The 26,762-nt window shown below is 38.4% G+C and overlaps 5 protein-coding genes and 1 pseudogene across 15 annotated transcripts in view; all 6 read right to left on the bottom strand.

Moving 5' to 3' along the window:
* Positions 1–2,492: 2,492 nt before the first annotated feature.
* On the bottom strand, positions 2,493–5,377 carry LOC114827629 (probable amidase At4g34880). The gene is made up of 5 exons (XM_029109738.2): positions 4,266–5,377; positions 3,770–3,984; positions 3,403–3,639; positions 3,117–3,312; positions 2,493–3,014 (listed from the first exon to the last, which is right to left on the bottom strand). Exons 1-5 carry the CDS (start codon positions 4,806–4,808, stop codon positions 2,652–2,654), a joined length of 1,554 nt encoding a protein of 517 aa, XP_028965571.1. The 5' UTR covers positions 4,809–5,377; the 3' UTR covers positions 2,493–2,651.
* Positions 5,378–6,304: 927 nt separating this feature from the next.
* LOC114827411 (pollen-specific protein-like At4g18596) lies at positions 6,305–8,738 on the bottom strand. The gene is made up of 3 exons (XM_070806634.1): positions 7,976–8,738; positions 7,310–7,775; positions 6,305–6,862 (listed from the first exon to the last, which is right to left on the bottom strand). Exons 1-2 carry the CDS (start codon positions 8,046–8,048, stop codon positions 7,390–7,392), a joined length of 459 nt encoding a protein of 152 aa, XP_070662735.1. The 5' UTR covers positions 8,049–8,738; the 3' UTR covers positions 6,305–6,862; positions 7,310–7,389.
* Positions 8,739–9,946: 1,208 nt separating this feature from the next.
* Positions 9,947–12,523, bottom strand: LOC114827628 (eukaryotic translation initiation factor 4B3-like). Its single transcript, XM_029109737.2, has 2 exons — positions 11,130–12,523; positions 9,947–10,307 (listed from the first exon to the last, which is right to left on the bottom strand). The coding sequence occupies exons 1-2, from the start codon at positions 12,317–12,319 to the stop codon at positions 10,199–10,201; spliced, it is 1,299 nt and encodes a 432-aa protein (XP_028965570.1). The 5' UTR covers positions 12,320–12,523; the 3' UTR covers positions 9,947–10,198.
* Positions 12,524–14,461: 1,938 nt separating this feature from the next.
* Positions 14,462–18,461, bottom strand: LOC103428366 (probable magnesium transporter NIPA6). 4 transcript variants are annotated; one of them, XR_011572096.1, is made up of 9 exons: positions 17,877–18,336; positions 17,630–17,686; positions 17,439–17,529; positions 17,184–17,344; positions 16,951–17,078; positions 16,715–16,852; positions 16,107–16,213; positions 15,863–15,986; positions 14,462–15,375 (listed from the first exon to the last, which is right to left on the bottom strand). XR_011572096.1 is itself a non-coding variant. In XM_017330382.3 (9 exons), exons 1-9 carry the CDS (start codon positions 17,998–18,000, stop codon positions 15,281–15,283), a joined length of 924 nt encoding a protein of 307 aa, XP_017185871.2. In that variant the 5' UTR covers positions 18,001–18,461; the 3' UTR covers positions 14,462–15,280. The 4 variants fall into 4 exon arrangements, 3 of the variants coding, with proteins under 3 accessions (XP_017185871.2, XP_008364693.2, XP_017185872.2); XM_017330382.3 differs by having other exon boundaries at positions 16,107–16,199; positions 16,802–16,852; positions 17,877–18,461; XM_008366471.4 differs by having other exon boundaries at positions 16,107–16,199; positions 17,877–18,364.
* A 1,340-nt stretch (positions 18,462–19,801) lies between these two features.
* LOC103428365 (peptidyl-prolyl cis-trans isomerase 1-like) lies at positions 19,802–20,646 on the bottom strand (annotated as a pseudogene).
* A 2,271-nt stretch (positions 20,647–22,917) lies between these two features.
* Positions 22,918–26,762, bottom strand: part of LOC103428372 (uncharacterized) — a 49,233-nt gene continuing 45,388 nt past the window's right edge. For all 8 annotated transcript variants that reach the window (XM_070806621.1, XM_070806623.1, XM_070806625.1 and 5 more), the window contains 4 exons: positions 26,032–26,416; positions 23,700–25,192; positions 23,358–23,567; positions 22,918–23,244 (listed from right to left, as the gene is read on the bottom strand). The gene's annotated coding sequence lies outside the window, so the exon portion shown is untranslated. The remainder of the gene's footprint in view (positions 23,245–23,357; positions 23,568–23,699; positions 25,193–26,031; positions 26,417–26,762) is intronic.

The following is a 26,762-nucleotide window of genomic DNA, read 5'->3' as shown; positions in this document are numbered from 1 at the left end:
CGATATTATCGATATTTTATACCTTGATGGCTTGAATGGCGCGAGACTGAGGAGGGTTTGGCTTTTTTTTTTAATACAAAAATTTAACAAAAGAAAGATATTTTATTAATTATATATTTTTTATTTGTTTTGCCACGTGGCACAAGCTGACAGCCATATCAATAAAATTGTAGAGCCCACCACTACCACATCATCACTTAACAACTAATTTAACAAAATTTTTATCGGTTATATGAAATTAAAATAAAATAATAACTTAATGTATGAGATTGAAATGTTTTAAAGATGTTATATAAGGTTGCAATTACATCCAAACCTGAGGGAGTAAAATGTAATTTACCCATAAATATACTAATACACTTCGTTTTCTCTTCAATATCAGTGATGAATGCATTTCGTTTGCACCTTTCTTGATATGGTAATGTTAGGGAGATTAAATTTGTAAACTAAATTTTGGAAACTAAAGGATATAAAAGTTGATGATTGATTTATTACTTAAACATTTATAAACGTACTCATTTCTATTAGTGACACATCATTTAATTTATAAATTTAGTTTCTGAATTTAGTCTCTCTAACAATACCCTTCTTAATAATAGTTCCCACTTTTCCTTTAATATATTTGAAAGTGCTGCTGATTTTGCTTTTGCATTTATTTTGTTAGGAATTGATATTGGGAGGTGGTACATGGACGTTGGGATTGGGTTTCAAGTCTCTGAGGGAAAGAATGAGATGGGTTTTTGATAACAGGATTAGAGCATCTTCGAGGGAGATGTTAAAATTCTAGGTGGAATGTCAATGTACATATTTAACATTAAAAGTCTTTCTAAATGAAATGTTATTTGCTGATTGGATTTTAAGGCTTAACGATTTGATGTCAAATTTATTTTTAATTCATTTTAATAGTGGATCCCTTTTTCTACTAACATTTCAATCAATAAAAATTTTGTTTCAACATTTTTTTAATAATTACAATCATTTAAAGCTCTATTTAAATAATAAAATAATATTTAACAGTTCGGTTGGAGAAGTACAAAATTTGACATAAGGCTTCAGATTATCACATCAACCATCAATTGTAATTTGACTCTTATAATTTGACATTTCCTTTGAAGATGGTCTCAGCAGGAGAAGGTAGACAAGAAACCAGTATATTGGATGCACAATATCAGCGATGAACACTTTTCCTTTTCTTCCTTTAGAAAAGAAATTGAAAGAGCTGCTGGTTTTGAACGTGCTTAAATGCAAGATTATTTGCAAAATTATGTTAAGAATTGTTTAAAGTTTGGATTTTTATTCCATAAAAATTGTGAGAGGAAGGATATAATGATAGACAAAATACCATGTTCACCAAGTTTGGATGATTTAAATTATAGAATTATTTTGTTGAAAGCACAATTAACGGTTTCAAATACCGCAGCAGAGCGGGGACATTCTTGCTAGTAACATTTAGACCAAGAGTAAAATAAATCAAACTGAATTTGTTGGTTGGTTCTACTTAAGTCTACTTAAGTTTTTTTTATCCTGCATATATTGATAGTACTGAATGTGTTGCAGTGGCTTGAATTTTTAAAATGATCGGTTTGCATTATTTAAAATTGAAACCCACTGGTCTGTCATTCGTTTAGATCTTCTATAATGAATGACTTCTGTATCAGGTGCTACTAACAATGGAATCACATAAAACTCAACATGAGCCATCACCTACTGCTGCAACCCTAGCCGCCACTTCATGTTAAAAGAAGAACGAGCATGATAGGATTAGACATGACAAAGGGAAATTGCAAAAAAGTAAATGCAAAAAATGGAAAATAAATCAAAGTAAATTCATATCTTCATTCATAATCGTCTTTATATAAGAAAAATAGTTTAAATACATCCAATGATAGTAGGGTTTGAGATGTAAATGGGTCTAATGATATTATCTATATAATGGGTCTAATGGATAGGTGGTCCAACTAGTCATAATAAAAGCACAATAGCGAAGAGTCGCATCGAGCAAGCCACTTTCTTGGAGGATTTAAAGAATCACATTGATGATTTTGTCAATGCATCTATGGGTTTTTTTTTTTTTTTTTTTTGAACAAACGATATAATCTACACTAAAAAGAAAATGATGAGCTTAGCCTCACAATGGGCTAGCAATAATTTGGTTCGAATTCGCCTTTAGCAAGAATCAAACCTAAAACCTCTTACTTACAAGTGAAGAGGAATACCAATATACCATAGTACTAAGTGACTCAATGCATCTATAATTAAACATAAAACATGCTTCAAGAAGACCATGCAGAAGGTTCGTTCCCCCTTCACATTTAATGCTTATACAGCTTGTTTGCAAATGTTTTCATTGTTGAATCGGTTTGCTTCTAATTTTGATTGAGAAATTGTGCATTCGTTTTTAGTTGTTTAGAATGTCAAAGATTGTTGTTGAGATGAGCAATGATACCAAGGAAGTTGGAGCGAATTGCATTTGTAAAATAACAAAACAAGAATTTTTCTGCAGCAAATAAAATTATTCCTCTCTTGAGATATTTTTATTTAGATTTATCAATGTTATACTAACATACATTTAGTAGCTCAAATTTATTTACTGCTGGAAAGTTGATTTCTAATTATGCAACAGCGCACGGGCATTACAACTTAGTGTAGCTCTAAAACTTCAACTTTGTAAGTGAAGGAGGCTTCCTAATCTTAGTTGCTTGCTCAAAGCCATATGCCATTTCAATTAGCTTTGGCTCCCAACCCCTCAGCCCCCCAAAGGAAAGGCCAACTGGTACCCCATCATCATATCCTGCTGGGACAACCACACCCGGGGAGCCGCTAATCGCTAGCAACGGCGACACTTGTGCAAGAGGAGCCACCACGGCATCTAGCTTGTTCTTCGTCACTAAATTCACGTAGTCATCCTTCGCAAATCTTGCCAAATTTAACAATGCTGCCTTCTCTGCACTTCCTATTCCATTTGTTGCTTCAGCTTCTAAAAATAGGCCTTGGCCATACTCCTTCACCTTCTCCTGCATTCCAAGTAATCAAAATCGTTTTAGTTTCCACAGCCTACTTATTCAGAACGAAGACCGTAGTTTGGGAAGAACATCAGTTTGCACCTATGTACTCACCAATTTAGCGTTTTTATTGTTAAAGGCTATCAAATCCGCCAAGGATCGGACTGGCGAAGCCACCAACTCCTTAAGGTATGTGTTTATATATATTTTGAACTCAGCTGACAGTGCAGTAGTTTCACTACTTCCATCGGAATAGATTTCATCAAAATGTGGTATTTTCAAATTGTCCACCAAAACAGCACCACCTTTCCTAAATTTAATTTTCCAACAACTTAATTAGTATTTCATAAGAATAGATACATGTCTCCGATTGAGACTAATCTATGATTTTTTTTGTTACCTCAGCGTGTTGAAGTGTTTTTCATAAATTGGAGTCGACGAAGTTTGGCCGGAGATGTTAAATAAGGCTCTCACTATCCCTATTCGCTTTCCTCTAAGCCCATCACGCCTGAGGAACTGTGCGTAGCCACCCTTGGGAATGTACCTCGATGCCTTAGTCGTTGCAACATCGTTCTGGTCGATGCCTGCAATGACATCAAGAACATAAGCAGCATCTGATACTGTCCTACAAATTGGCCTGTTCAACCCAACACCAACAAACAAAGAGAGAAAAAATAGTAAATAAGACTAAAATTTATCCAAAACTAAGTTTACGCAAGAGCGTCCTCTATATTGTGTAGAAATTACGTAAATTGATCACCACTTACCCAACTGTGTCCTGTCTTAGGGAGATTGGGACTACCCCTGCTCGACTAGTAAGACCGTTTGTTGGTTTGATGCCCACGACTGAGTTATAACTGGATGGACATAAAATTGATCCATCTGTTTCAGTCCCGAGTGTCACTGTTGCCAGATTTGCTGCCGCTGATATTGCTGAACCGCTACTTGAGCCGCAAGGTGTTGCAAGAGAATTGTAAGGGTTCTGCATTCCACCTAACAAGCTTAGTCTGTTGATTTTTTTTTCTGCCTTGTTCAGTCTAAACTATAGAAATGTTATCTTAGGAGACAGTCTGTCAAGCTATATTGTCAGTCTGCAAAACTAATCAGGTTTACTATTATTTGAATGTAAGTTTTAGCTCGACAGTTTCACAGCATAACATATTAAATATTCGGCGATTAAACATTGATTAATCATACAAGTGATAGTGAAGGGTATTTTATATATACGTAGGAGGGAACTAAATTTAATGATCCTCTACTCACCACCCCTTGGCCACCTCTGGCACTCCAACCGGAAGGTGCACCGTTGGACCTCCAATGGGACCACTCACTCAGGCTGGCCTTTCCCAGTATAATAGCCCCGGCATTCCTCAGCTTGGTGACAACACCCGCATCACGAGGAACAACCGAGCCAAGCAGAGCATACGAGCCAGCTGTGGTGTTCAACTTGTCCTTGGTAGCAATGTTGTCCTTGACCAGAATAGGAATCCCATGTAACTTAGAGTGTGACGCGGACGGCGCCTTAGTCTTGCGTTCATAATCCGCCTTGTCAGCCAAGTAAAGCGCGTCCGGGTTCACTTCTATGACCGCCCTAAGGAAAGGGTTGAGTCTTTTGATTTCTCCAAGGTAGAACTGGACAAGTTGCCTTGAGGTGAGTAGGTTGTGCTTGAAAGCGAGTTGGAGATCGTCAATGGTGGCTTCCCTGATCGAGAATTTCCGGCCCGCCGTTGTCCGAGTCCCAAGCGACAATGTAAACAGAAAAACCAGAAGTAAGGATGAGAAGTGATGGAGGTTTGGTTTCTCCATGGAAGCAGTATTAGTGGAGCCTCTGCAACTCCAAACTTGGTGTAAACAAATTTATAGGATCCGAAAGTAGAAAAGTATCACAAACAGCTATGAAATAGTGTGAACAGAAAAAAATCTGCCCACTGCTTCCACCAATTCCAGCACCATTATTGCTGTTGGTACTGTGACCACAAGGACCAGCATCACTACAATTTGCCGGGCACGTTTAAAAAGATACTTTGAGACCCCGTTTGGTGGACAGAATGGAATGAGTTGTTTCTAATTAAATTGGACATGTAATCCAGTCAATGTTTGGTGAGAAAAATTGTAACACGGATTAGATTGACTACGAATTCAAAATAAGAGAAATATGATGGGTTATGTAACCCAACCATACACATGAGTTATGTAATCCATCCCTACCACTCCAAACTTATCTCTATAATTCAATCTCATCCAGCTCACTAAACAAGCCCTCGTTATCTTATCTCTTTGATGGTTGCCTTAGAAAATATGTGAAAGCAACATAATATCTTGAGATATATAGATAAGGTTGCATAGTGTGAAACCAGGTTGAAGCATAGTGGGTCGAAATAATTGTTCCTTTGTTTCGTACATGTAGGAAGAAATCGCATCAATATTTCTGTCACTTTTTTCACGATGATTATGCAGAATATGGTTAATGGTGGTGAAATTTTTTTAATTTTTTGTCTTTTGCTTGCACATTGTATCAATCATGTGTATCACATTGTTGACGTTGATGTGGAGATGATTACATTTTATTATCAATTAATTTTGAGTTTGACGTTCTAATTCTAAATAAGACTTTAAGTGGGCAAGTTGATAATCTCGAGACATCATTGTCACCGATTTGTGACTGGGGCCGCTTCATTTGATTGAAACCCAAGTGTGATGCCTTACTGTTACTATCGACTTATCAATAATGCCTCACTACTACAGTGTAGAGTCATCCTTTGTTTCTTTGAAGATAATGCATGTGAACTTGCAAAACTCAGTAGCCATCCTAAACTTCCCCAGCCACCAACCACCCGCAAACTCCCACTCAACCTCCGTCACGAGGTTCCATGAAAGTACACTGATGGAGCTGCCATGGATCACCACTAGAAAACCCAAAGTTAAATGTGGGGCTTTATCTAGTGCACATAAAAAATGTACATTTAAGTTGCATATCTAAATAAGAGTAGTTAGATAAAAATTAAGTAAGCCACGAGCATTAATTTGTCTTTTACCTGTTGACACATGTACCTCAAGAGTTACCAAGCACCCATGAGTTTAGGTCAAGGAATGGATCATCCACGATCCATCGGACCTAGCCCAACCCAAAGGCCGTTGGGCACTGCCCGAGCCTAGCTGAGCTCAATGATGAATCCTACTTGGTACGTAGTAATTTGTTATGTTTTACCCTCTGCATTGAAGTGTTGGCTCATTCTTGTAAGTATGAATATAATCTTCAAATTGGTAAGATGTGGATGAAATACAACTCAACACAAAAAATATAGACGAAGATGAACTATTGTTCAAATAAAATACATAAAAATGTGTGGTACATATTATACTACGCAAGAGCTTATAGCTTCAATGGCAGAGCACTTTAACTCTATACTCATAATAATTAGAGTTCGACTCTCGGCCTCCTCCTCTCTAAAATGAAAAATACATAATTGTAGCCTAAGATAAACATAGAAGCAAGCTTAAACACAAATCACTTGCAAGCAGTAAATTTGCAAGGGACTTTCCCATAACCTGAATTAGCCCTAATGAACCTCAATCCTTTAAGGAGGACATTTCTGTTGGAGCCCATCAAGGCCCAATTCAAATGCTGAACCACAGCAATTGAATTGTAAGGAAATTGAAGGCTGCTGTAGGAGTTGAGAAATGCAGTGATCCCTTCCCTTAGGAGTGTCCTATAAGGGTCTCCTCTTCCCTGTAGGCCTTGCCACAATGTGAGGTCAGTCCCATATCTCCTAGCCACCACCGGTCCAAAAATAACGGCTACCTTCGTGTTCGGGTTCACTGCCCTCCAGTAGCATTTGTGCTCTGGTAGTGTCCACTGTCTGAGAATCACAATCCGATCACACAGTCAGCAAAAGAGGCTTGCCAACTAGGAACACATTTCTTCTTGCTAATAGAAAGGGAAGGCATGTTCGAACTTGGAATTCGTTTGAAAAAAGAAATATCACTATATCAAGAGTTAGTTGTCAACTTGTCATGAAACAATCATGTATACACTAATACGGAGAAACAAATCTTAATTTTTTGTAGTGAATTAGTTGTGCTAAACAGCCCTAAACCCTAATGCATTTCAGTCTAGTACAACTTGGTAAATTCATATTTGGCTCATCCCTATGGTGAAAGTCATTCTTACTTGATTGCCAATCACAGTTTACACTTGAGTGTAAACTTTTTTTTTATAGATATTCTACAATGTGTCAAATCGTGATTTGCGAAAGAATGAATGACACAATCCAACACGAACGCGATTTGCTTAATGAATAGCTTACTGATGTGGGCATGCTGTAGCTTCCAAGAAGGGCATTGGCGGCATTGGAGGCAACGAGGGCAGTGGTGGCAGTGGCGGCAATCAAGGCATTGGGGGGGGGAGCCTAAAAGGCGGAGGGCTTGCCGGCGTCACTGGTTTAGGCAGAGGGTTAACCAGCGTTACCGGTGCAGGCACAGGATTAGATGACTTGGGGCAAAATGACATGGGCTGAGCAGGCTGAGTGAGCAAAGAGTCCACAACATACATCCCCATGTCAAACATTCTAAACACAAGTCTAAGATTTTGAGCAGGACCAGCACTAACCACACAGCCACTCCCTGTGCTTGAAGAAATCTGAGCATAACAGCCGCTCAAATCTGGTGTCCCATCAAACCCGATGGCATAGTTTCCAAACCAATTTGTAGTCTCTTCCCTTGACATTGTGATCTGCCCATTACTGTCACTACATGCCACTTGTACTTTAACTCCTACAAAAATCAAAGCATATAAGTTCAGCATTAAGAGTCTAAGTAGAGAATGTGATTCAAAAATTCTACTATGCTAGTGTATAGCAGATCATACTAACAAATCTACAACAGCGGATGTCTTACTTTCTTTCGGCTTCAATCGCCGAAAATAAATTAAAAAGGAGAATGTAGTATTGGGAATTACAGAGTAGGGAACTCACCGTAGATGGGGTAATCAAAGAGGGATCTGTCACCATCTTTGCATTGGTCACAGAAGACAGTGCCACTCACCATTGTATTTGCCTGAGCTGCATCAATGGCCTACAAACAAAACCAGAATTGCTACAAGAAAGAATTTCTCCGGCCAATCCATGAGAGAGAGAGAGAGAGAGTGAAGAACTAGGAGTGAAAGCAATGCTTATATGCCAACTCTCAACTGCCAATATTTATGGTGAGGGGAAATGGAACACTATTTTTCAAACTAGGAGGGACAATTGATAGTACAGACTTGCAGAGGTACGTTTAAGGCTTGGTTCTAATAACCCCATATTCTTGGTTTCATTACAACTAATGTTTGAATCACAAGTGCCATGGACCAACAGTTAATGGCCTAAACCATCTACATCTAGAAATTAACTTAATGTGCATGAGTTGGAGATTTAATTGCAGTATTCCATGCATGAGTTTTGTCAAATAAGATGGCGGATTCAAACTTGGAACCTCTTTAAATTTTGATTGAAAGTCACAAGTGATACTTACGGTTCATGATAATTAATAAATTTAAGTACTGATTTTAAATTTACCAAATTTATGCTTACGGTTTACGGTTTACTTCCAATACTAGTTTCGATCAAATGTTTATTTTTTGTTGATTTGTATAACTTAGCATCCATGTGCAATAGTATTACAATCATTCTGTATCAAATCTATGCATGTGGATTCTAAATTATACGTAGTAATGAGACCTAAGTCTCGTTGTAAACCTAGCTAGTTACCTCCAGTTACGCAAGTCAAAAGTTGAAAACGCTTTTCATGTGAACTTCAACTGAAATTAATAGTACAAGTAAATTATAGGGTACCCTAAATTATATGAGTAAATATTGTTTTTTTTTTAACAAACAATATTATGTATACTAAGAGGAGAGGGTGAACTGAGCTTACAATGGGCTAGCAATAATGTGATTGAAACTCGCATTTTGAAAGAATCAAACCTAAAATTTCACTTACAAATGAAAAAGAATACCAATAGACTATAGTAAACATTGTTAATTTTGAGAACTGGCAAAGAAAACACTAGTCGGTGGGCCTGAGTTTTTGCTTTCTAGGCAATAAAATAAAAAGTCCATATTACCATTATTAGAGCCGTGGGTCGGTTTGCCGCCAGATGGTATCATATGAATTCCAAGCAGTTGCTGGTTGGAGGGTTTTCGTTGGCCGTCAAAGTAGCACCACACATTGATGAGATCATGAGAGAGAGAGAGAGTGATGATTTGCAAAGCCAGCCAATACACATCTGCAAAAGGTATGGCCTTTCTCTCGTGTCTGTCCATGTGATAGCTAGGGCACATGAAGAAGGTGAACTTTTTATTTTTATGTGTGGGAGACGAAAAACACCTCGTTCTTTTTTAGACAGGACGTCCGTTTCAGTGTAAAAAGAGTTAAAGAGTTTAAATTACAGTTTCTCAATGCGTCAGTCATTTAAGTAAAAAATGGACAGTTAAGAATGAATCTCACATTGATGAGAGAAGGGGTTTTGCATGAACTTATAAGTAAATTAAACTACTCACCATATGACCGATTAATTTTATAATGAAACCTCAACTTTCTTCTTCATGGACGTCCGTGCATAGAGAATCACTGCCTCAAATTTTGCTCATGGTATCAATTACATTATTATATGAACCAGATATTTTCAATATAGCAGAACAAATGCATGAACCCAGAATACATAAATGCAGTAAGCTATAACCCTCGTCCTGTATCGTTCCCTGTTCATCTCGCACCAAGCAGACATTCAGCAACATATCGATCACACAAACAGAAACCTACAAAGTTATACAACATCTCATGTCAAAGAAAAGAAGAAAGTTATAGAGAACACCTGAAAACTCTAGATTTACTTGATCACAACTTCAAAACCAAAATCTGCACACCATGCACAAGCGCTCAACAAATGTGGGAACCGGGGGAGCTTTAAGGGTCAAAAATAATAATTAGAGTAACAGTACTCAATCTTAAATACAACATACAAACAAATCCTATGAGCAAAACTAGTATAACTGTTTAAAAAGCCTACAAAAATCGTCTCAAGTTCAATGTTATAACAGTTGCAGCAGGGAACATAAATTATAGAAACTGAAAATTCAACAGCCTCATGGATCCAAGCTCTCTAGTAACCTTAAATCTTTTCCCATGCCTTACACCGAACTTGTAAAACCTCCTCCTCAATTTTCATCAACATGCTCATTCCCTGGTTCAATATGCCCGTTCTCTGACTCAACATGCTCGTTCTGTGCTTCCTCAGAGTTGCTCCTAGTCTCACTTTTATCAGCACTGCACCCAAAGAAAACAATGAGGATCAAATTTTTAACAAAATCTGAAAATAGGAACACGTAGTTAGAAGCACATGCAATCGCACAGTGACAAGTTACAAAGTTGAAACTAACGGACGAGGAATGCATGGTTGCATGAGCCTTAAACTTTAAATGATTACGTTGAAGATGGTTATATCCTTCTAGCCCAGTATTCAGAAATTAGCTTATACTAGCAACCGCAATTAGTGCGTAAAACACCTTCTTTCTTTGTGCAAACAGCAGAAGGATACACATCTACGGATCACCGCTCAACATTCAAAATATGTAATAAGGTACAAAATGAAAAAGTGCCACTAATTTAATTTTGTCTATGCACACACATGAGACGGATCATAACAAAACACCTCAGAAGTGGATTTCAATTCATCAAACCACCAAGAATTTCGTAAACACCAATCAAGAAGATAGCAGACAATGGTCAGCAGAGTAAAATTCTTTTGAAATACAGAAACATTGTCAAGAGTTCAATAAGCTTCCCTTGGACATAGATGTGTAAATGAATGCCCTACATCTCCCCCACAAGGTTTAGAGAGTTGACCAAAACTATCCCTTTATACAAAGAAAAACTGAATGACACACACACACACACAACATAAAACCAATATGCGAAGTCACTGTTCCATCAAGCAACATTTCCCAAAAGCTCATTCAAACAATTCTAACAGCAACATACAATCAAAATCAACATGCAAAAGTATAGAAAGGATCAAACTTTACAACTAAGCATCCTAACTTCGAGTATTTCAGATTCCCAATCAATCATATTACTGAAATAACCAACCTCTGGGGCCGTGAATCAGCCGAATCAGGCTTCCTCCAAGCTCTCTCAGTTCGATCACCAGCACGCCCATTTCCCATCCCAAAACTCCTCCTCCCAAACGACTCGCTGTTCGCTATCTCCGTCACCTCCTTAATCTTAGCAGACTCAAGCTGCTCATCAATCTCCTTCCAGTCCTTCCCTTTCTCCGCCAACACCTCTTCCCTCGGTCTTGCAGCACCAAATGGGTTAGAGCCCTTGGGCTTCGGTGCAGTGGTCGAACCTGGTGAGGTCTCGTTGCTCACAGGCAAACTCCTCGGCTGCAAATTAAGCCTGGGCCTCGCAGTACTCTCACTAAGACCACCATTACTCTCCTCCCTCTTCTTCCCCCAAACATCAGAATCCGCACCACCGCCATTGGAAACGAACCCAACTTTTCTCTCTCTATCAAATCCAGACCCACCATTAGTCTCCTCCTTCTTCCTCCCCCAATTATCAGAATCAGCACCACCATTAGATGGGAACCCTACTTTCCTCTCCCGATCAAACCCGCCATCACCACCGCCAAATCTCCGTCCCTCCGACGGCATGGAGCTCTTATTCGACACCCAGCTGTTGGATTCATCAGCCTTCGACTGTGACCCACCAAAAAAACTACCTCCAGGTCCTCCTCTCTCCCTCCTCTCAAACCCATTTCCCGGCATCGATTTCTTCTTGGCGCCCCAATCATCAACCTCATCCGCTCTCGAAGGCTCATCTCGGTTCGATTCCCTCCCAAACCCACCTTCCTTCCTCTGACCCGAACCCCACTTCGACTCCGAAGACTCGTCACCATTGGAATACCTGCTGTTTCCCCGATCGCCCCCATAAGACCTGAACCCGCCGCCGAGCCGATTCCGATCAAGCTCCTCGGCTGTTCGCTCGCGCGGACCGGTCGGCAAATGCATCCGGTCCTCGTGCGTCAGGCCCAAGGGATGCTCCGCGGGCTTGGGTTTGGGCGCCCCAAAGTTATTGAACTCGGCGAGGGAGATGGTCTGTTTCTTCTTCTTGGGCTTGGTGGCGGCGGCTGCAGAGAGAGATGGGAAGTCAGCGGAGGGCGGCTCAACGGCGCGTTGTTGTTCCTCTTTGGCTTGCTGTTCGAGTTCGGCTTCCTGCTCCTCGGCGGCAAGGGCCCAGGCGCCGGGCTTGGCCCACGGAGACACGGTGGCCGCCATGGTTGCAGTGGTAGCTCTGTGGAAAACTGAAAAGGTGGCTCCTTTTTATTCTCTTGCGCGAAGTCGGTTTTCGGGGTTGCGTTGTGAAGAAGCGGTGAAGGGGTTCTACGAATATATAGGGTAAGGGATGGGGATCTGATCCGACGGTTGGTTGGAGTTTATGATTTTCCGAATCCGATGGGGAATCTGCGAGGTTTTTTATTTTTATTTTTATTTTTTTGGTTTTTTGATATGGAGAGGAAATCTGACTTATTTATTTTCAATTTTGGAAAATTTTATTTAAACCCATTTAATCTTTTTTTACACCCAACTTAAATTTTAAATGTTAATTTTATATTTTACCCTATTGCATAATTACTATTAAGTACAAAATGAAATTAATAATAAAACTCAAATTTATCAATAAACCCAAACACTATAATTAAACCCTACGATCACTCTTTTTTTATCCTAGGTTCATTCTAGCTAAAACCCTAATAGCTGTCATAGAGAAAAATAAGTTTTTTTTATTGATGGATGGTGATTTTGAAGTTTTGAATCCTCCAACCAAGGTATGACTCAATTTATGAATTTTTTGTTGGTTTGATTTCAATTTATGAATTGGCAAACCATGAGTTGCAATTAGAAAACCATGATCTGACTTCGATACGATCAGCAATTTCATTAGCCTTAATTGCAATTAGAAAACTATACGATTCTGCTCAACCTTGGTTGTTTCCAGTTTCTCTCATTGTCAATTCCAACATCTAGAAATGACTGAAGAGTACGGGGAGGACAACTTAATCACACAAAGTGAAGCCTTTCTCAATCAAGTAGTTCTTCGAAATTGCAAGGACTCTCTAAAGACACTTCAAACTTGTGATGACATGCTCCTTTATGCTGAAGAACTCAACATTCCAAAAAGGTGCATGGAATCACTTGCCACAAAAGCATCTACTAATCCTAATTTGTTTGGATGGCCTGTCAAGGAGCATGGCGGCCCCATGCAAAGTCCTGGTGGGAGTGTCCTGTGGAATGGAATAAGTACGGGGCCAGACCAAAGAAATCAAGTTCAGATTACAGGAGGAGCTTCCTCCCATCAAATTTAGCTTCTAAAAATCAAATGGGTGTAAAAATAAATTTACATATTGAATTGAGTTTATGGGGGTATATTAGGTATTAAATTTGGGTTTAAAGAGATATTAATAGTTTAATTAAAAATCAAATGAGTGCAAATAGTAAGTTGGGTGTAAAAATAGGTTAGATGGGTTTAAATAAAATTTCCCTTCAATTTTTCCTTATTAGTATCTTTATGGTGCGAGGCGAAATTTCTCTTATGCAAGTAAAATGGTACTTGAAATGCACTTTTAAAGTTTTCGCATACAAGCAAACATATGATTCGATTACAACCTCAAATTTATTGTATACAAGTTAAAAACTAATAGTTTATTAGTATCTCTCATTACATATGACATGATTAAAGTCTAGAATTTTTTGCATACAAACAAACATGTGATCCGATTACAACTTCAAATTTGTCGTATTCAAGTTAAAGACTAATAATTTATTAGCATCTCTCATTACATATAACACGATTAAAACTTAGAATTCCCCGTATACAAACGAAAAGGGGACCTGATTACAACTTAGATTTTCTCATATACCAAAAAAGGGCTAACAAATTTAGTGTAATTTCTACACATTTTCAAATTTGAATTGGGAGTATATTTTTTTGTAATGAGGGGGATACCTTACAATCTCTGTTTCCTCTATCACGAAACAAAAGGCTAGTTGGTTCAACATGGGGTATTTTAGAACGGAGGTGCTAAAGTCATTATCTAAGAAAAATAAATAGAATTTTAACTTCGAAGGAGTTTAAAATATGCATTGACACACTTATACCCAAAAATAACTTATAATTTAACTGGTCAAGAGCGTTACCTTACCTCTAAGGTCTTTTTTGTTGAATTGAATGCATTCCATTATAAACTTATTCCAATTTTCCCATATGTGTCGATAGCCATAGGATTGAAATTGAAATGAGTGATTCCCCTTTTTCCCTTTTTCCCTTTTTACCTAGAACCCACTATTTATCATTTCTTATGGGCTAAAGCAATTTGGAAAGATTACATTCAAATTGTAAAATATTGCACAATCTGCAGATTCGGATACATGTAAATGGACATTTCACATTTGTGAGTGAAGCCATCCATGTCTTTTTTTTCTTTCAGAAAAAAGGTAAACTCATTGACAAGAGAACCCAAAATTGAAGAGTTTATACAAGATTTACATATTCCATGTAGTATTTGCCCGTTAAAACGTAACTCTGTCTATAGCTCTATTCTATAATCTATCAATGCCGGTATGACATACACACTAGAAAGAGAGGAAACAATCAAACTCATTCGGACATGAACGAGGATCATGAACGAAACTAGTGAATGAGAAGCTGAGCATCATTATGTACAGATGCCATTAGCCCGTCGTGAGAGATTGGACATTGCCAGTATCACAGGTCTCTCTATTCCCTGGTATTGATACAGAACTGTAACCCCACTCCTGACGGAGGAGGATTCAGGACTTAGCATTCAGAGGGGTGCCACAAACACACCTCACTGAGAGCCTCATCTGCTGGCCGATGAAGCACATAAAATTAACTCCGCAATCTGCTAATAGCTCCAATATCTGCCTAGAAGAAACCATGAGCTCCCCATCTGCAAACACTCTTTAAAGGGTGGTTCTATTGGCACCCAACACATGCTAAAGAAAAGAAATTATAAAACAGGCCAGCGATGGGATGGAGGGAAGGGGACGAATGGGGACGGTGGATGGGAGTGCAATGTTTGTTTAGAAGAGTAAGGGTAAAATGGTTAGCAATGTGCTGGATGCCCACAGACTCACTCCTATCAAAATGATAGTTGCAGCACAGCTTCATTGCTTGGGATTGCATTCTTCAAGATGATTGTTGCAGATTAATTGGTATCACGGTTCAGGATAATCTGAATTCTGTAAAGTGAGCAAACGTTCATCTTCAGAACTCTTCACTGAATCTCCTCTAATGTACCATGTTACAGTTCCTGCGATGAAGAGAAGAATTACTGTAAGTTCAAGTCAATACCCAATACAAAGATTTACCGTATACTAAGATTTAAAAGCACTGTGAAGAGAGTTTCCTGGTACCAATCACAAGCAAAGAAAGTAGATATTATAGTCCACTGTAAGTGTAACTGTAACATGATCCTTAGTCAAACCAATGTGTTAATCACACCAACTCCTGAAACAGTTCAACCCGATAAAGAAACACACCATGCAAACTATTTTTTTCTCTTTTGGTGCTCAACCAGAGTCGTAGTTACAATGGTGATGGAATGTTACCACATTGTAAATTTTATTCCTGTCCTATCATGAGGAAACCAAATATCTTGCAGCATCTGTTTTATGCTGTTTATTAGATCAGAATTTTTACTTGTTATATTGATTTGAATTTAAAGGCGAAATTAAGTATAATAAAGAGCCCCAAATCCCAGATAATACAGGTTAAGGAAACAAAGTCCATATATATACCTTGTGGTTGTGGAGCAGGTGGTTCCTGATCTCTTGTTGCATGGAGTATGATGGTTCCTGACAGCACAGTGATGAATCCACATATTTCAGAGGCTATGCTGCTTACATTCTGGCCAGACCAATCCTGCATAGAATAAAGAAAACAACGTGAAATCGGAATCCGATGTCTTCATAATTGCATGACAAACAAGTAACAAACTAAGGCATCAGAAGGAAACCCCAGTATATAGATCGAGAAATCTACCTTGAACATTATTACACTAGCAATTATGGTCAGAGTTGTGAACATCACATAATATACTGGGGCAACAATTGCAGCATTGAATGTATCCAAAGCCTGAAACAAAGATGCTGGCAACATAAGTGATACCAGACTCAGCACGTAATTATTTATAATCCGAACTTCTAGAGAGATCTGAGTTAAAAGATGGCTGAAGGAGAATACCAACAAGATTATCATCCAAGCAGCATGTGATAAGCTGAATTTTTCAATAAGTAAACCAACTTAAACTTACTTTCAAATTTCAATTGAAAAGACTTTGAGAAATTTCCAAATTTATCAGAACGTAAATACTCTATGCTTTATCTACTGCTATTATATTGACAAGTTATATAGTAAATTGACACGTTATATAGCAAAAGTGGTATACATCAATTGCCCCTCCTTTATAGGCTAGGAACACGATGTAGTCAAAAGCTAAACAAATGGGCTGAACAGGATCTAAGAAAGCAAATACAAATTAGGCATTGCAGGAAGAGCAGACATTTAGCAAAAAAATGGCTAGTCACCACATAAATGCTAGTGACGATGGTCTTGGAGGAAGGTGCCAAAATTAAAAGATCAATACTGACCTTGTTAAGGTAATTTAACTGTGTAACAACGCAGATTATTGCAACTGTCAGAAAAAACCATGTCTGTGGATAAGCTATCTGACTTACTCCCTCAAGGGTCAGCTTTATAGCAATTCCAATTGCCTTTATGCTTACAACCTGAAGTAGCACAATGTACAAAGCTAAGCACCTAACAATTTGAACATATAAGAACAAAATGACTATACGTATTTAGCAAACAAGAAAAGGATAGTTACCGTAAGTGAACCCATCAAGGAACAGATTCCCAAATAGACTAGTATGTTCGTTTGTCCATACTGAGGTTCAAAATGCAAGACCAAAACTAACACTAGGGTAATTGTAACTGCAACATAAATCAGAAAGGCTGTGTAGAAAGGAAAAACACGACAAGTTAAACAAGCCAATGAAGGTTTTCTGACAAGTAGCATTGAAAGAGAAAAGGACGAGATAGAAGTCATGATTCACGAACCTGTTTGGGTCGCCAGGACCCAGATTTCCTCTACAGAATTTAGACTATGCTCCCGAGGTGCATGGATCACAATCACAACTGATCCCACGATGCAGGTAAGACATCCCACAATACCCATTTTCGTTATTCGTTCCTTCAACAAGAAGTGAGCCAAAACAGCACTGGACAAATCCAACAAACCCGTAAGTTGGTAACACAAACTTTCAGACAATAATCAGCACAGAAATGAACTGAGTGTTATACAAGTGCATTTACCTGACGATTATACTCAGTGCACCAAGTGGTGTTACAAGAACCGCCGGAGCATATACATAAGCCACGAAATTGGCAACTTCCCCAACAATCACTACCCAGTTGGAAAAATCGAAAACCGAATATCAGTAACTCATATCTACTTAGGAATTCAGTCAAATTTTCTGCAGGGAAAGTGTTAGAGCTACACTTACTGGTGATCATGCCAGCCCACCAGAGAGGTTCTAGTAAGTATGTATACCCACCAACTCCTACACAACTCAAATTAGACAAATTATCAATCAAACAAATCAATGAGATCACCATAACAAATCAATCAGCCAGTTGGGTTTCTGGAACCCATCAATTAGAAGAATTTTTTAAAATTGAATCATTTGATTAAATATTTGTAATTTACTCCAGTTCACAATATTTTGGGGATTACATTCAACTAAAATTTACCTGCTCGGGTGCCGGCGGCGGCGGCGCTCTTGAGACCCTTCTTCTTCAGGATGAAGCTCGCCCCGATGAAGGCGCTCGACGCCATCGCCAGTATCAACCCCTTTGTATTCTCCGAAACCCCCATCGGTCTCTCTCTCTCTCTCTCTCTCTCTCTCTCTCTCTCTCTAGGGTTTCTCTCTCCTCTATTTCTCTATAAATTGCAATACGCCTCCAAAGCTCTCAAAGAGTAGAGAGAAAGAGAGAGCGAGCGATCTGATTGCGATTTGTAATTTCTACTAATTCTAAATATTTATTCCTGATTTATTTGCTAAGGTTGAAATCCTCTCTTGCTTGCGACTCGCAAGTTCCGTCGTCTTGTGGGAAGTTTCCGGTGGCCGTCCGGAACGAGGTAATGATTCCCTGCTTGGCGCGCTGGTTACCCCCATGTTGCGGGAGCAGATTCTCTTGGCCTGTGACTTGTTGCGGGGCCATACTGAAATGACGAGCGTGTCCTTCCTCTTCTGGCAGGCGCCACGTCAACGAGTGCAAATCTGCTGTGCCCAAAGTCCCTTTGCATACATCCAGATGTTGACAAGTGTCCTAGGACTTAACAACATGTTAACTCTGTTAACTTGACGGAAAAAATAAAAAAAATAAAATTAAGGAAAAATAAGAAAACTTCAACTCGCCTTCGCCGAAGTGGATCTCGCCGGCGGCAAATGGGTTTGGAAGCCATGTTGCGTTGGATCTGCTTTGGCGACGGTAGCAGTAGCTTTGTTCGGTCTTTCAATTTATTTAAATTTTAACGCTGTTAAACTCCAGTTATGAGGGAGAGGACAGGTGTCACATGCACAAGCTTGTGCACAGGCTGGGCAGTTGATTTATGGGCACAGCACATCTACTGCATGCATCCACTACAACGGGAGGGTTACAGTAAATCAGGTGATCAGTTGGATGACAGCGGCGGGCGGATGCGCCAAAAGGTGGACTGGGGGTTTTGGATTGGTGTTTGAATAATTTAAGTTTACTCTCCAACTTTCTGTGATGGTGTTTGGATTGTGTGAAAATTTAGATGCTCAGTTGTTCCTTCCCCATTGGATTTTGGAGTGTCCTTCTCCGCTAAATTTGTAGCAGGATTCTTGTTTTGTGTTTTTTTTTTTTTGTTGAGAGATAACAAAGACTGTATATATAACACATACGTGAGTGACCGTAGCATGCAAGGCAACCAAATCTCCAAACAAAAAGTAACACGTGTGGCAACCAAAGTATACACAAACACCGCAAGCCGTGGTGGCTATAGAATTACAAAAGGACTTCACCAAAACCACTGTTCATAATTCAAATCCAACTTTTCTTGCTCCAAAAGAGAATATTAATATATCTGAAATAAATATTGATGGTATGCATTGGATGGACCACCCCTAACGTTGACATAAGAAATTTATCACAAGTTGAGAAAATGACTAAATCATCATCTGCCTGCAAATAATCAAATATCTGACATCATCCAAAACCCACCCCTCCTATCTCTCCCTTCTTTTATGCAATAAAATAAAAGAATAGGAACACTAATAAAAATTATTAGAAATTTTTTAAATTTTAACGATAATGATAAAATAAAAAATAAATTAAATAGTACATTTTAGTTTTAGTGTAAAAATATAAATTTTAGTCAAAATAAACAGTACCCAAAACTTTTCATTAAAATTCTTTAAAAAAGAATTTACAAGTTCATAAACAAGTAATACAATAAGATACATTACTAGATTGTAACCACAAAAACAAGCTCTCCTCCAACATTTCATTTTCCAATACAAGTTATTGAAGATGCCAACAAGCACAACAATCCAAAATCATAAATTCATAAATTTGACTAAATTTCTAGCCACCCAAATTATCATAAACACAAGTGGATCAACAATTAACAAATAATAATTAAATGATAATTGAGAACAAGACCTATTTTATTTAACGATAATAGCTCATTTCAATACAGAATAAAGAATCTGAGAGTCTCAGCAAAGAAACCACCGGAAGAGCATTATACGGAAAATTAGAAAATTAAAACCATAATAAGGTCCATAACCCAAACCCTAATATGACCCCACCTACTTTAATACCCAAATTTAAACACTCATCACATAACACGACGACGTTTCCATCGTCCATACATCAGCAGCCCAAGCGGCGGCGTCTAGGATAGCTGGCCGCAGTCGGCGATAACCACCGGCTTCGAGGTCCTTCCCTGTCCAGATCCGACCTTCTCGATGTTCTTCACCACATCCAGACCCTCGATCACCTGCCCGAACACCACGTGCTTGCCGTCGAGCCACTCGGTCTTGGCTGTGCAGATGAAGAACTGAGATCCGTTGGTTCCGGGACCCGCGTTGGCCATGGATAATATTCCAGGTCCGGTGTGCTTCTTCTTGAAGTTCTCGTCGGCGAACTTGGCGCCGTAGATCGACTCTCCTCCGGTGCCGTTTCCGGCGGTGAAGTCACCTCCCTGGCACATGAACCCGGGGATCACGCGGTGGAAGGCGGATCCCTTGTAGTGGAGGGGCTTGCCGGAGCGGCCGTTGCCCTTCTCGCCGGTGCAGAGAGCCCTGAAGTTCTCGGCGGTGCGGGGGTGGTGTCGGCGAAGAGCTCCATCACGATTCGGCCGGCCGGCTGGCCTCCGATCGTCATGTCAAAGAAAACCTTAGGGTTTGCCATTGCGGTTCGTTCTAGAGGAGAGAATGAAGAGAGTGGGATTGGGGTTTGTGATGCGTGGACCAGATCACGAAGACGCGGGGGTTTATAAAATGAAAACTAATGAAAAGGGCTTGAAAACTTTGAGTTTTAATAATAAGGACAAAATAAAGGGTAAAGTGAATAGTACCAAGATTGACTTTTTAGTGTAAAAATGTGATTTTTCGTTAAAGTGAACAGTACCGGGTGCTTTTCGTTAAAGTTCCCTTTATAAAAGGGTTTCTGCGGGGAATGTCTAGGTCAAGTTTTTTTCATCCGTTGGATTGAAAAACGTGGAGCGAATCCGAAGAGGGACGGGCTAACCGTGGTTGGGTCGGGTTTTTAACCGTGGTGTATTTTGGGATCCGAGGTTGAATGAAGTGGGTATGCTGGGTATATGCTTTTGTTATTTTTCGGATGAGGTCGACTGTCATCTTATAATTTAACGTTAATTTTCATTTCAATAACAGAAGATACTGTGTCATAACATGAGTTATTATTGAGTTAGAGTCTCACTTTTGAGTCTGATTTTTACAGTAATTTTCGTTCCATCGTTATAAAATATAATATTATAAAGCGACTCTCTCATAATTTCACTTTTGAGAGAATATATCATTGTCGGATTTTTTTACCAATATCATATGATTAAGTGATTCAGACATTTAAAATTTTATCCAACGATCCACTTGTTTTAAACTTTTCAAAACTATAATAATATTTTATAGTTGAATGAAATTTTAAAAGTTCAAATCATTTGATTTGATGATCTTGGTGAAAGACATATCTTCTTTACTTTTGAAACCATTTTTGCTTTCGGGTAAGGGTTCGTCGACACATGAGGAGAAGATAAGATGCTATTCGGGGGTTTCGGGTGTGGATTTAATAAAAAGTTAACACTGACAATTTGACTGAATTACTGACCTTCTCTGGAGCAGATCCAACAGTGGAGATTTCACGAGGTTATTCAGATGTCAACAAATATATGAAGCCAAAAGATCTGAAATTACGGATCAGGGGAACCAATTTTTATATTTTTATATTTATTAAATATGATTATACCCGTGGAGCATGGATCCACCAACCATGGAAATGTGGGTTGATGTGAGATTTTCAAAGTGCTCGAAACATACACATATATCATATGTTATTATACGAAAAGATGAATACTTGAAAGAAAAAAAAAATCCCCTACTTATATAATAAAATATGATATACCGCATCGTATTTTAGACATATTAAAAGATCTCTTTCGGATTGATCCAACCAACAAGCAGATTAAGATTAGTTTGTTAATTTTCTTCATAATGGAAAATATAAATCAGAAATGAATAGAAGTAATATGGTTAAAGGGTCATTGTTCCTAAAAAGAGGAGGGCACTTTGTTTAGTAAAGTTAGGGGATTATCTTCAATTTATTTCAAAATGGCAATTTTTGTTAAGTGCTTGGACATATGTTCTCGTAGCATTCATTACGTGGTCACCGTTACTTGGACAGTTGTCTCAGTTTTTCTTTTAGATTTTTCCTATGAATCTCAAGTTTTGTCCTTCCAACTTTCTAAACTTGCGTATTTAGGGATATTATTTTTGTAAATTGATTTTCACCTCTTGCATTTTTTTTTTCAGTTATTGGTAGCGAAATCAAAAGTCAGAATTGAAACCAGATGTGCAAAAAATAAACAAATGTATATAAAATTCTTTCACTGTATTTACACAAATATAGAAGTGGCACAGCAAGGACAATAAAACAATGTGAGGCACATCGCTGAGTATTGTAGTAACAATCAGAGTCTTTAAGGGAAAAGACTTCCATTTTTCTCAAAAATGAAAAATAGTCGTGGGGTTCACATCACGTCGAATTTTAACAATTCGAATTATTTATTTTTCAAGTTGCATTTCATAGATTAACTTGTAAAATATTAACCAAATCAAAAATATCTTAGGCATCTAATTTAGTTCAAAGAAATTGACAACACACCATGCTCTTAAAAACATTGAAATTTCATTATGACTAGTAAATAGACAAATGGTATCGAATTGAATTGAAATTTTGCAAAAATGATCTATGAATCAAGACTTACAAAATAGACAAATCGAATCATTAAAATTCAATACGAAATGAATTCTACAATTATTCCCTATGTTTCCAAAAAAAAGAAAGAAAAAGATGTCTTTGTTTAAAGGGCCTGAATCTCATTACTCCGTCCCATGGATCTTCCCTTCAAATCAAAATTCGTGTAAATTACACGAGAGACAGAGACAGAGACTCTTGACGGAATCAACTTTGGAAAAGGGAAGGGCAGGAAATTCGCACGCGACAATGAAAAATGGCCGACGGATTCAACAAAATCTTGCCCATCAATCATACAACACATCTTTTTTAAAAGCAATTCAATATATAATACAAAAAACAATGGCTCAACGAAACCCCACAATTTTATAACCAAAATGTGGAATATTTCTAAAGCCGTTCATCTGAGCCTTCCTTTTAAGTGATGCAGAGTTTTTACATTACATTGCAAAGCCTTACAGTTTTCGGTTTTCGCCTATATGCACAAGACTATCTCACAGAAACTCGTCAGCCTGTAATAATCCGGGATAAACGACCGATAATATCTGTTTCAAGGACTTCACAGATGGTTTGAGGAAAGCATGTCTCTCCGTCGCTACAAAACACATTACACGAAAACATCAAGTACTCACTGAACGTCCAGTAGCTTGGTAACAAACTACGTATTCAATGCAACTGGAAGACATGCAGATAAATGGGAGTTTTTACCTTTTACTAAATGTTTAACTTCCTTTGAAAAATCCTCTCCACACGACCTAGTACGGGTCTTATGCCACATATCTGCAGAACACAGAGTTCCAAGTGCAAGGCCATCTCCATTATTTGTAGCAGTAAGCAACAGATACTCTGGACTTCAATTTGAATCTCGTTTGATCTGTTAACCTCACACAGCTCTGTAACAATTGTAATTGCTTGGTCCTACATTAGAGATAATAACACATCCACATTAAAAAGGAACGCCACCTCAAAACTTACAAGTTATTGTAGACCAGATATAGTTTTGCATAACGAAACAAAAAGCTAATCAAAGAACAAAATTTATCGTCGTACCTGTAAGCCATGTAAGATCTCAGGCATTGTAAGCTCAGGAACTTCAAAAGGAGAAAAGTTATTCTGTAGATCTGTAGGGCAATAGAGTCAGAGAAATATGACTGAGAAATGTGACTGCCATTTACAGTTGCTTGAGTTTTAATAACCAGCGCAGTAGATGTGGTAGGGATGGTGGAGAATTTTGGTTTTGAAACACAACTGAGGGCAGAAAGGGCAAACCATCCACTTTTACTGTTGATAAATGAGGGTTTCTTGCAGCCATCAAATTCCTCTTTAAGGACAGAAGGACATAACAGAGGGGCACTAAGACTAGAAGGTTCTCCAAGCCTTTGAGTTCCCCTACTGATAAAGGCTAAAAGATGGATACTTTTCTCTCTCAACTGGGAATCCAATTCTTTCATAGACTTAACCCAGGAATTCCAATGTTTTGCTAGCACACACATTAGCATGAGAGTGTGCTCAGTTTCTTTAAGATCAGTAAGAGAAGTTTGTCTCTGCTGAGCCCGAGGTCTTTTCTTGTCATGATCATCAGATGGGAAATCCGGAGCACTTAGATAGTAAGAAATCATATAGTCTTTCTCTGAAAAGAAGTAAGGTAGTACTTTCTCCACAAGATTGGAACAAGCAGCACTGTCTCCTAATGACTCAACCATAGCTGTGATGACTGCCAAACCAAGTCCCCATATTTGCGGAGGCTTTTCCAGTTTCTTAGATGATGAGTTGGAATTTCTGTTATCAATAGTTTCGGAAGAAGACGTACCATCCAAGTATTCAGCGAACAAGAATCTCAGAGACGAGAGAAAGCCATAATTAATAAGCATTTCTGCACCCCGCCTAAAACGGGCAAGAGTAAAAAAGAAATTCATTATAACAGGCACAGACTCAAGAGAATTTTTATTTTGAAGCTTCAGAATCACACGCTGAAGCTGGAGGTGGTTCTGTATAATGGGGAACCAAGTGTTGGGAGTCAAGAAATTTCGAAGTATCAAGTCCATAGTAGTTAGGGAGAGGGTTCCGTGCTCAGCAGTAGCAATACAGTTACAGAGAACTGGTAGTAGACCAAGACTCACATTAGATATTTTAGCCATGTCTTCGACAGAAATTATATCTCTTGCCCCAACCAAATGCAACTTATGACAACCAAACTCCACTGCTGAGAGAAGCAACATAAGTAAGAGCTTTACTACAGTGTCAACCCCCATAACTGATGGCCCGGTAACTAATGCTCTGAAATCACTCAACACTTAAAGGCCAGAACCTTGTGTTTTTAGTACGAGAATGCAAACAGATAAAGGCAGGCTTTTATGTGCATACATCATAAGATAGAGAAGCAATTCTGCTTGAGCCGCAAGGAAGTGAAAGATATCTTCAGAAGCGCTGGGTACTGGAGCTCATGATTCTACTGTGTTGTGGAAGCTCAGGCATATGTGATCTATGCATGAGAAAACAAGTTGATCAGGGATCCATCTCACTGTACTCTTTGTCTCCAGTGACTGCAGTAGCAGGTACACATGACTTAATTTCAAAAGAAATAAGATATTTGTAAAAGCAACAAAGTGACAAGAACTAAACTGTCACAACAAAAAAATTCATCGACCTTTAACACAAGGACAAAAATACCGTGCTGATCAGCATCTAGATGCTACTGTTGAAAGCAGGAGGCTTAGATCATGTGTCTTATCGAAGACAAAGTAGCCTTCACTATATGTCAAAACACTCAAAACCTCCTCATCTCGGTTTTTCTTGTCATATTCTTGATTTAACGGGAATGCAATGACTTCACAACCGTTCATTGTAAGATGAATAGAAATTAATTAAAAGAGTATTTCGAAATGAAATCCACATTCTCCAGTTACCATTACATGCTTTTACTATTCATACCCCGATTTTGAACAATACAAACTTGACACATCTTATATCATGAGAGTTACTACTCTAGCCGTAGGTCCTAGTTATTTGATTGCATTCTTCAGTACTTAAGTAGACATGACATAGGTATAGCATAGAGTTCACAGACTGCAATATCACTGATGCTGTTCAACTTCCAAAAGATTTGAAATGAGAAATCAATGTTTGAAATAGTTTTTACACAAACTTTACAGGTTCCTGTAGAATATTAGGCATTAACATTTGTTTAGCATCAGATGTAACATGTTTCAAAAACATTACATCTCTTACATCTGCATGATCCTTAAAATATCCAACCCTAAAATGCAGTTACAGATATTATCAGACCCCTTTCGTTGAGGGATTCCTCAACGGAAGGACACTGCATATCAAATTTCTAAAGAAAGCATCTAAAAGCAATTAGAAACTCTAAGAGAGTACTCACATCCTCCCCGTATACAGTTAAGACACTTCTTAATGCTCTCAGTGCAGAAAGCTTCGAACTTGTAAGCATCGCCATTGAGTTTGCAGCTTTCATGTGATGCAACATTGTTTCTGCAGTTGCCTTCGATTCTTTCCATTTTGAATAATCCCAAAGATCTAACCCCAAATCAGCACGTACAAATTTAAGATCAAATAAGTATGTATCTCTTCCAGTCACAAAAAGATCACCATCATCCTTGTGTTGGTAAGTCTGAAAAATATTTGATTCAATTAGGAACTGAGAGAGTTCTTTGAATGGTCCAGCACGGATTTCACGGCCTTCAAGCTGTCCTTGCAGATGATAGTAGAGATCACTAAGTATCAAATAGTTTGGCTCTTTCCCTGCACTGAAAATAAGATTATATATTATTCATACATGGGCACATACATAACACGCATTATTCATTGATTCCATTATCCACGTGGTAGTCTCAGCATTCTTTTGAGATATAACACAGGTTATTAAAAGAGTATATGTGAAACAAATAAAAAAAACCAAATATGGTATTCAAAGCCTATGCAAATTTAACCTCCCAAACTTATGACTGCATGTCACCACTTAGACGGTCTGTCAAAGACAAGAACTCAAAACTAAAGTATCACACATAACACAGCTCACACTATAAGAACACATTGACCGGAAGGGGCAGTTATAAATATCCAGAATCCTCAGGAGAGGTACTGTATAGAGGC

This window comes from Malus domestica, chromosome 10 (assembly GCF_042453785.1).
Source record: "Malus domestica chromosome 10, GDT2T_hap1".
NCBI classification, from domain to species: Eukaryota; Viridiplantae; Streptophyta; class Magnoliopsida; order Rosales; family Rosaceae; genus Malus; species Malus domestica.
Note: the sequence above shows the minus strand (reverse complement) of the source record. Positions and strands in the feature narration are given on the sequence as shown.

Bases quoted from the DNA above. Each gene is read 5' to 3' on its own strand.
- LOC114827629 (XM_029109738.2), bottom strand. From the start codon at position 4,808: ATGGAGAAACCAAACCTCCATCACTTCTCATCCTTACTTCTGGTTTTT. The intron at 3,640-3,769 runs GTAAGTGGTGAT...TGGGTTGAACAG, and splicing joins CTAAGACAGGACACAGTTGG to GCCAATTTGTAGGACAGTAT. The intron at 3,313-3,402 runs GTAACAAAAAAA...AATTAAATTTAG, and splicing joins AAACACTTCAACACGCTGAG to GAAAGGTGGTGCTGTTTTGG.
- LOC114827411 (XM_070806634.1), bottom strand. From the start codon at position 8,048: ATGGTGAGTGGCACTGTCTTCTGTGACCAATGCAAAGATGGTGACAGA. The intron at 7,776-7,975 runs GTGAGTTCCCTA...TGATTTTTGTAG, and splicing joins CTTTGATTACCCCATCTACG to GAGTTAAAGTACAAGTGGCA.
- LOC114827628 (XM_029109737.2), bottom strand. From the start codon at position 12,319: ATGGCGGCCACCGTGTCTCCGTGGGCCAAGCCCGGCGCCTGGGCCCTT. The intron at 10,308-11,129 runs GTTGGTTATTTC...CTTTGGGTGCAG, and splicing joins GCTGATTCACGGCCCCAGAG to TGCTGATAAAAGTGAGACTA.
- LOC103428366 (XM_008366471.4), bottom strand. From the start codon at position 18,000: ATGGGGGTTTCGGAGAATACAAAGGGGTTGATACTGGCGATGGCGTCG. The intron at 17,079-17,183 runs GTTCGTGAATCA...CTTTCTACACAG, and splicing joins GGTCCTGGCGACCCAAACAG to CCTTTCTGATTTATGTTGCA. The intron at 15,987-16,106 runs GTAGATTTCTCG...TATTCTATGCAG, and splicing joins CTAGTGTAATAATGTTCAAG to GATTGGTCTGGCCAGAATGT.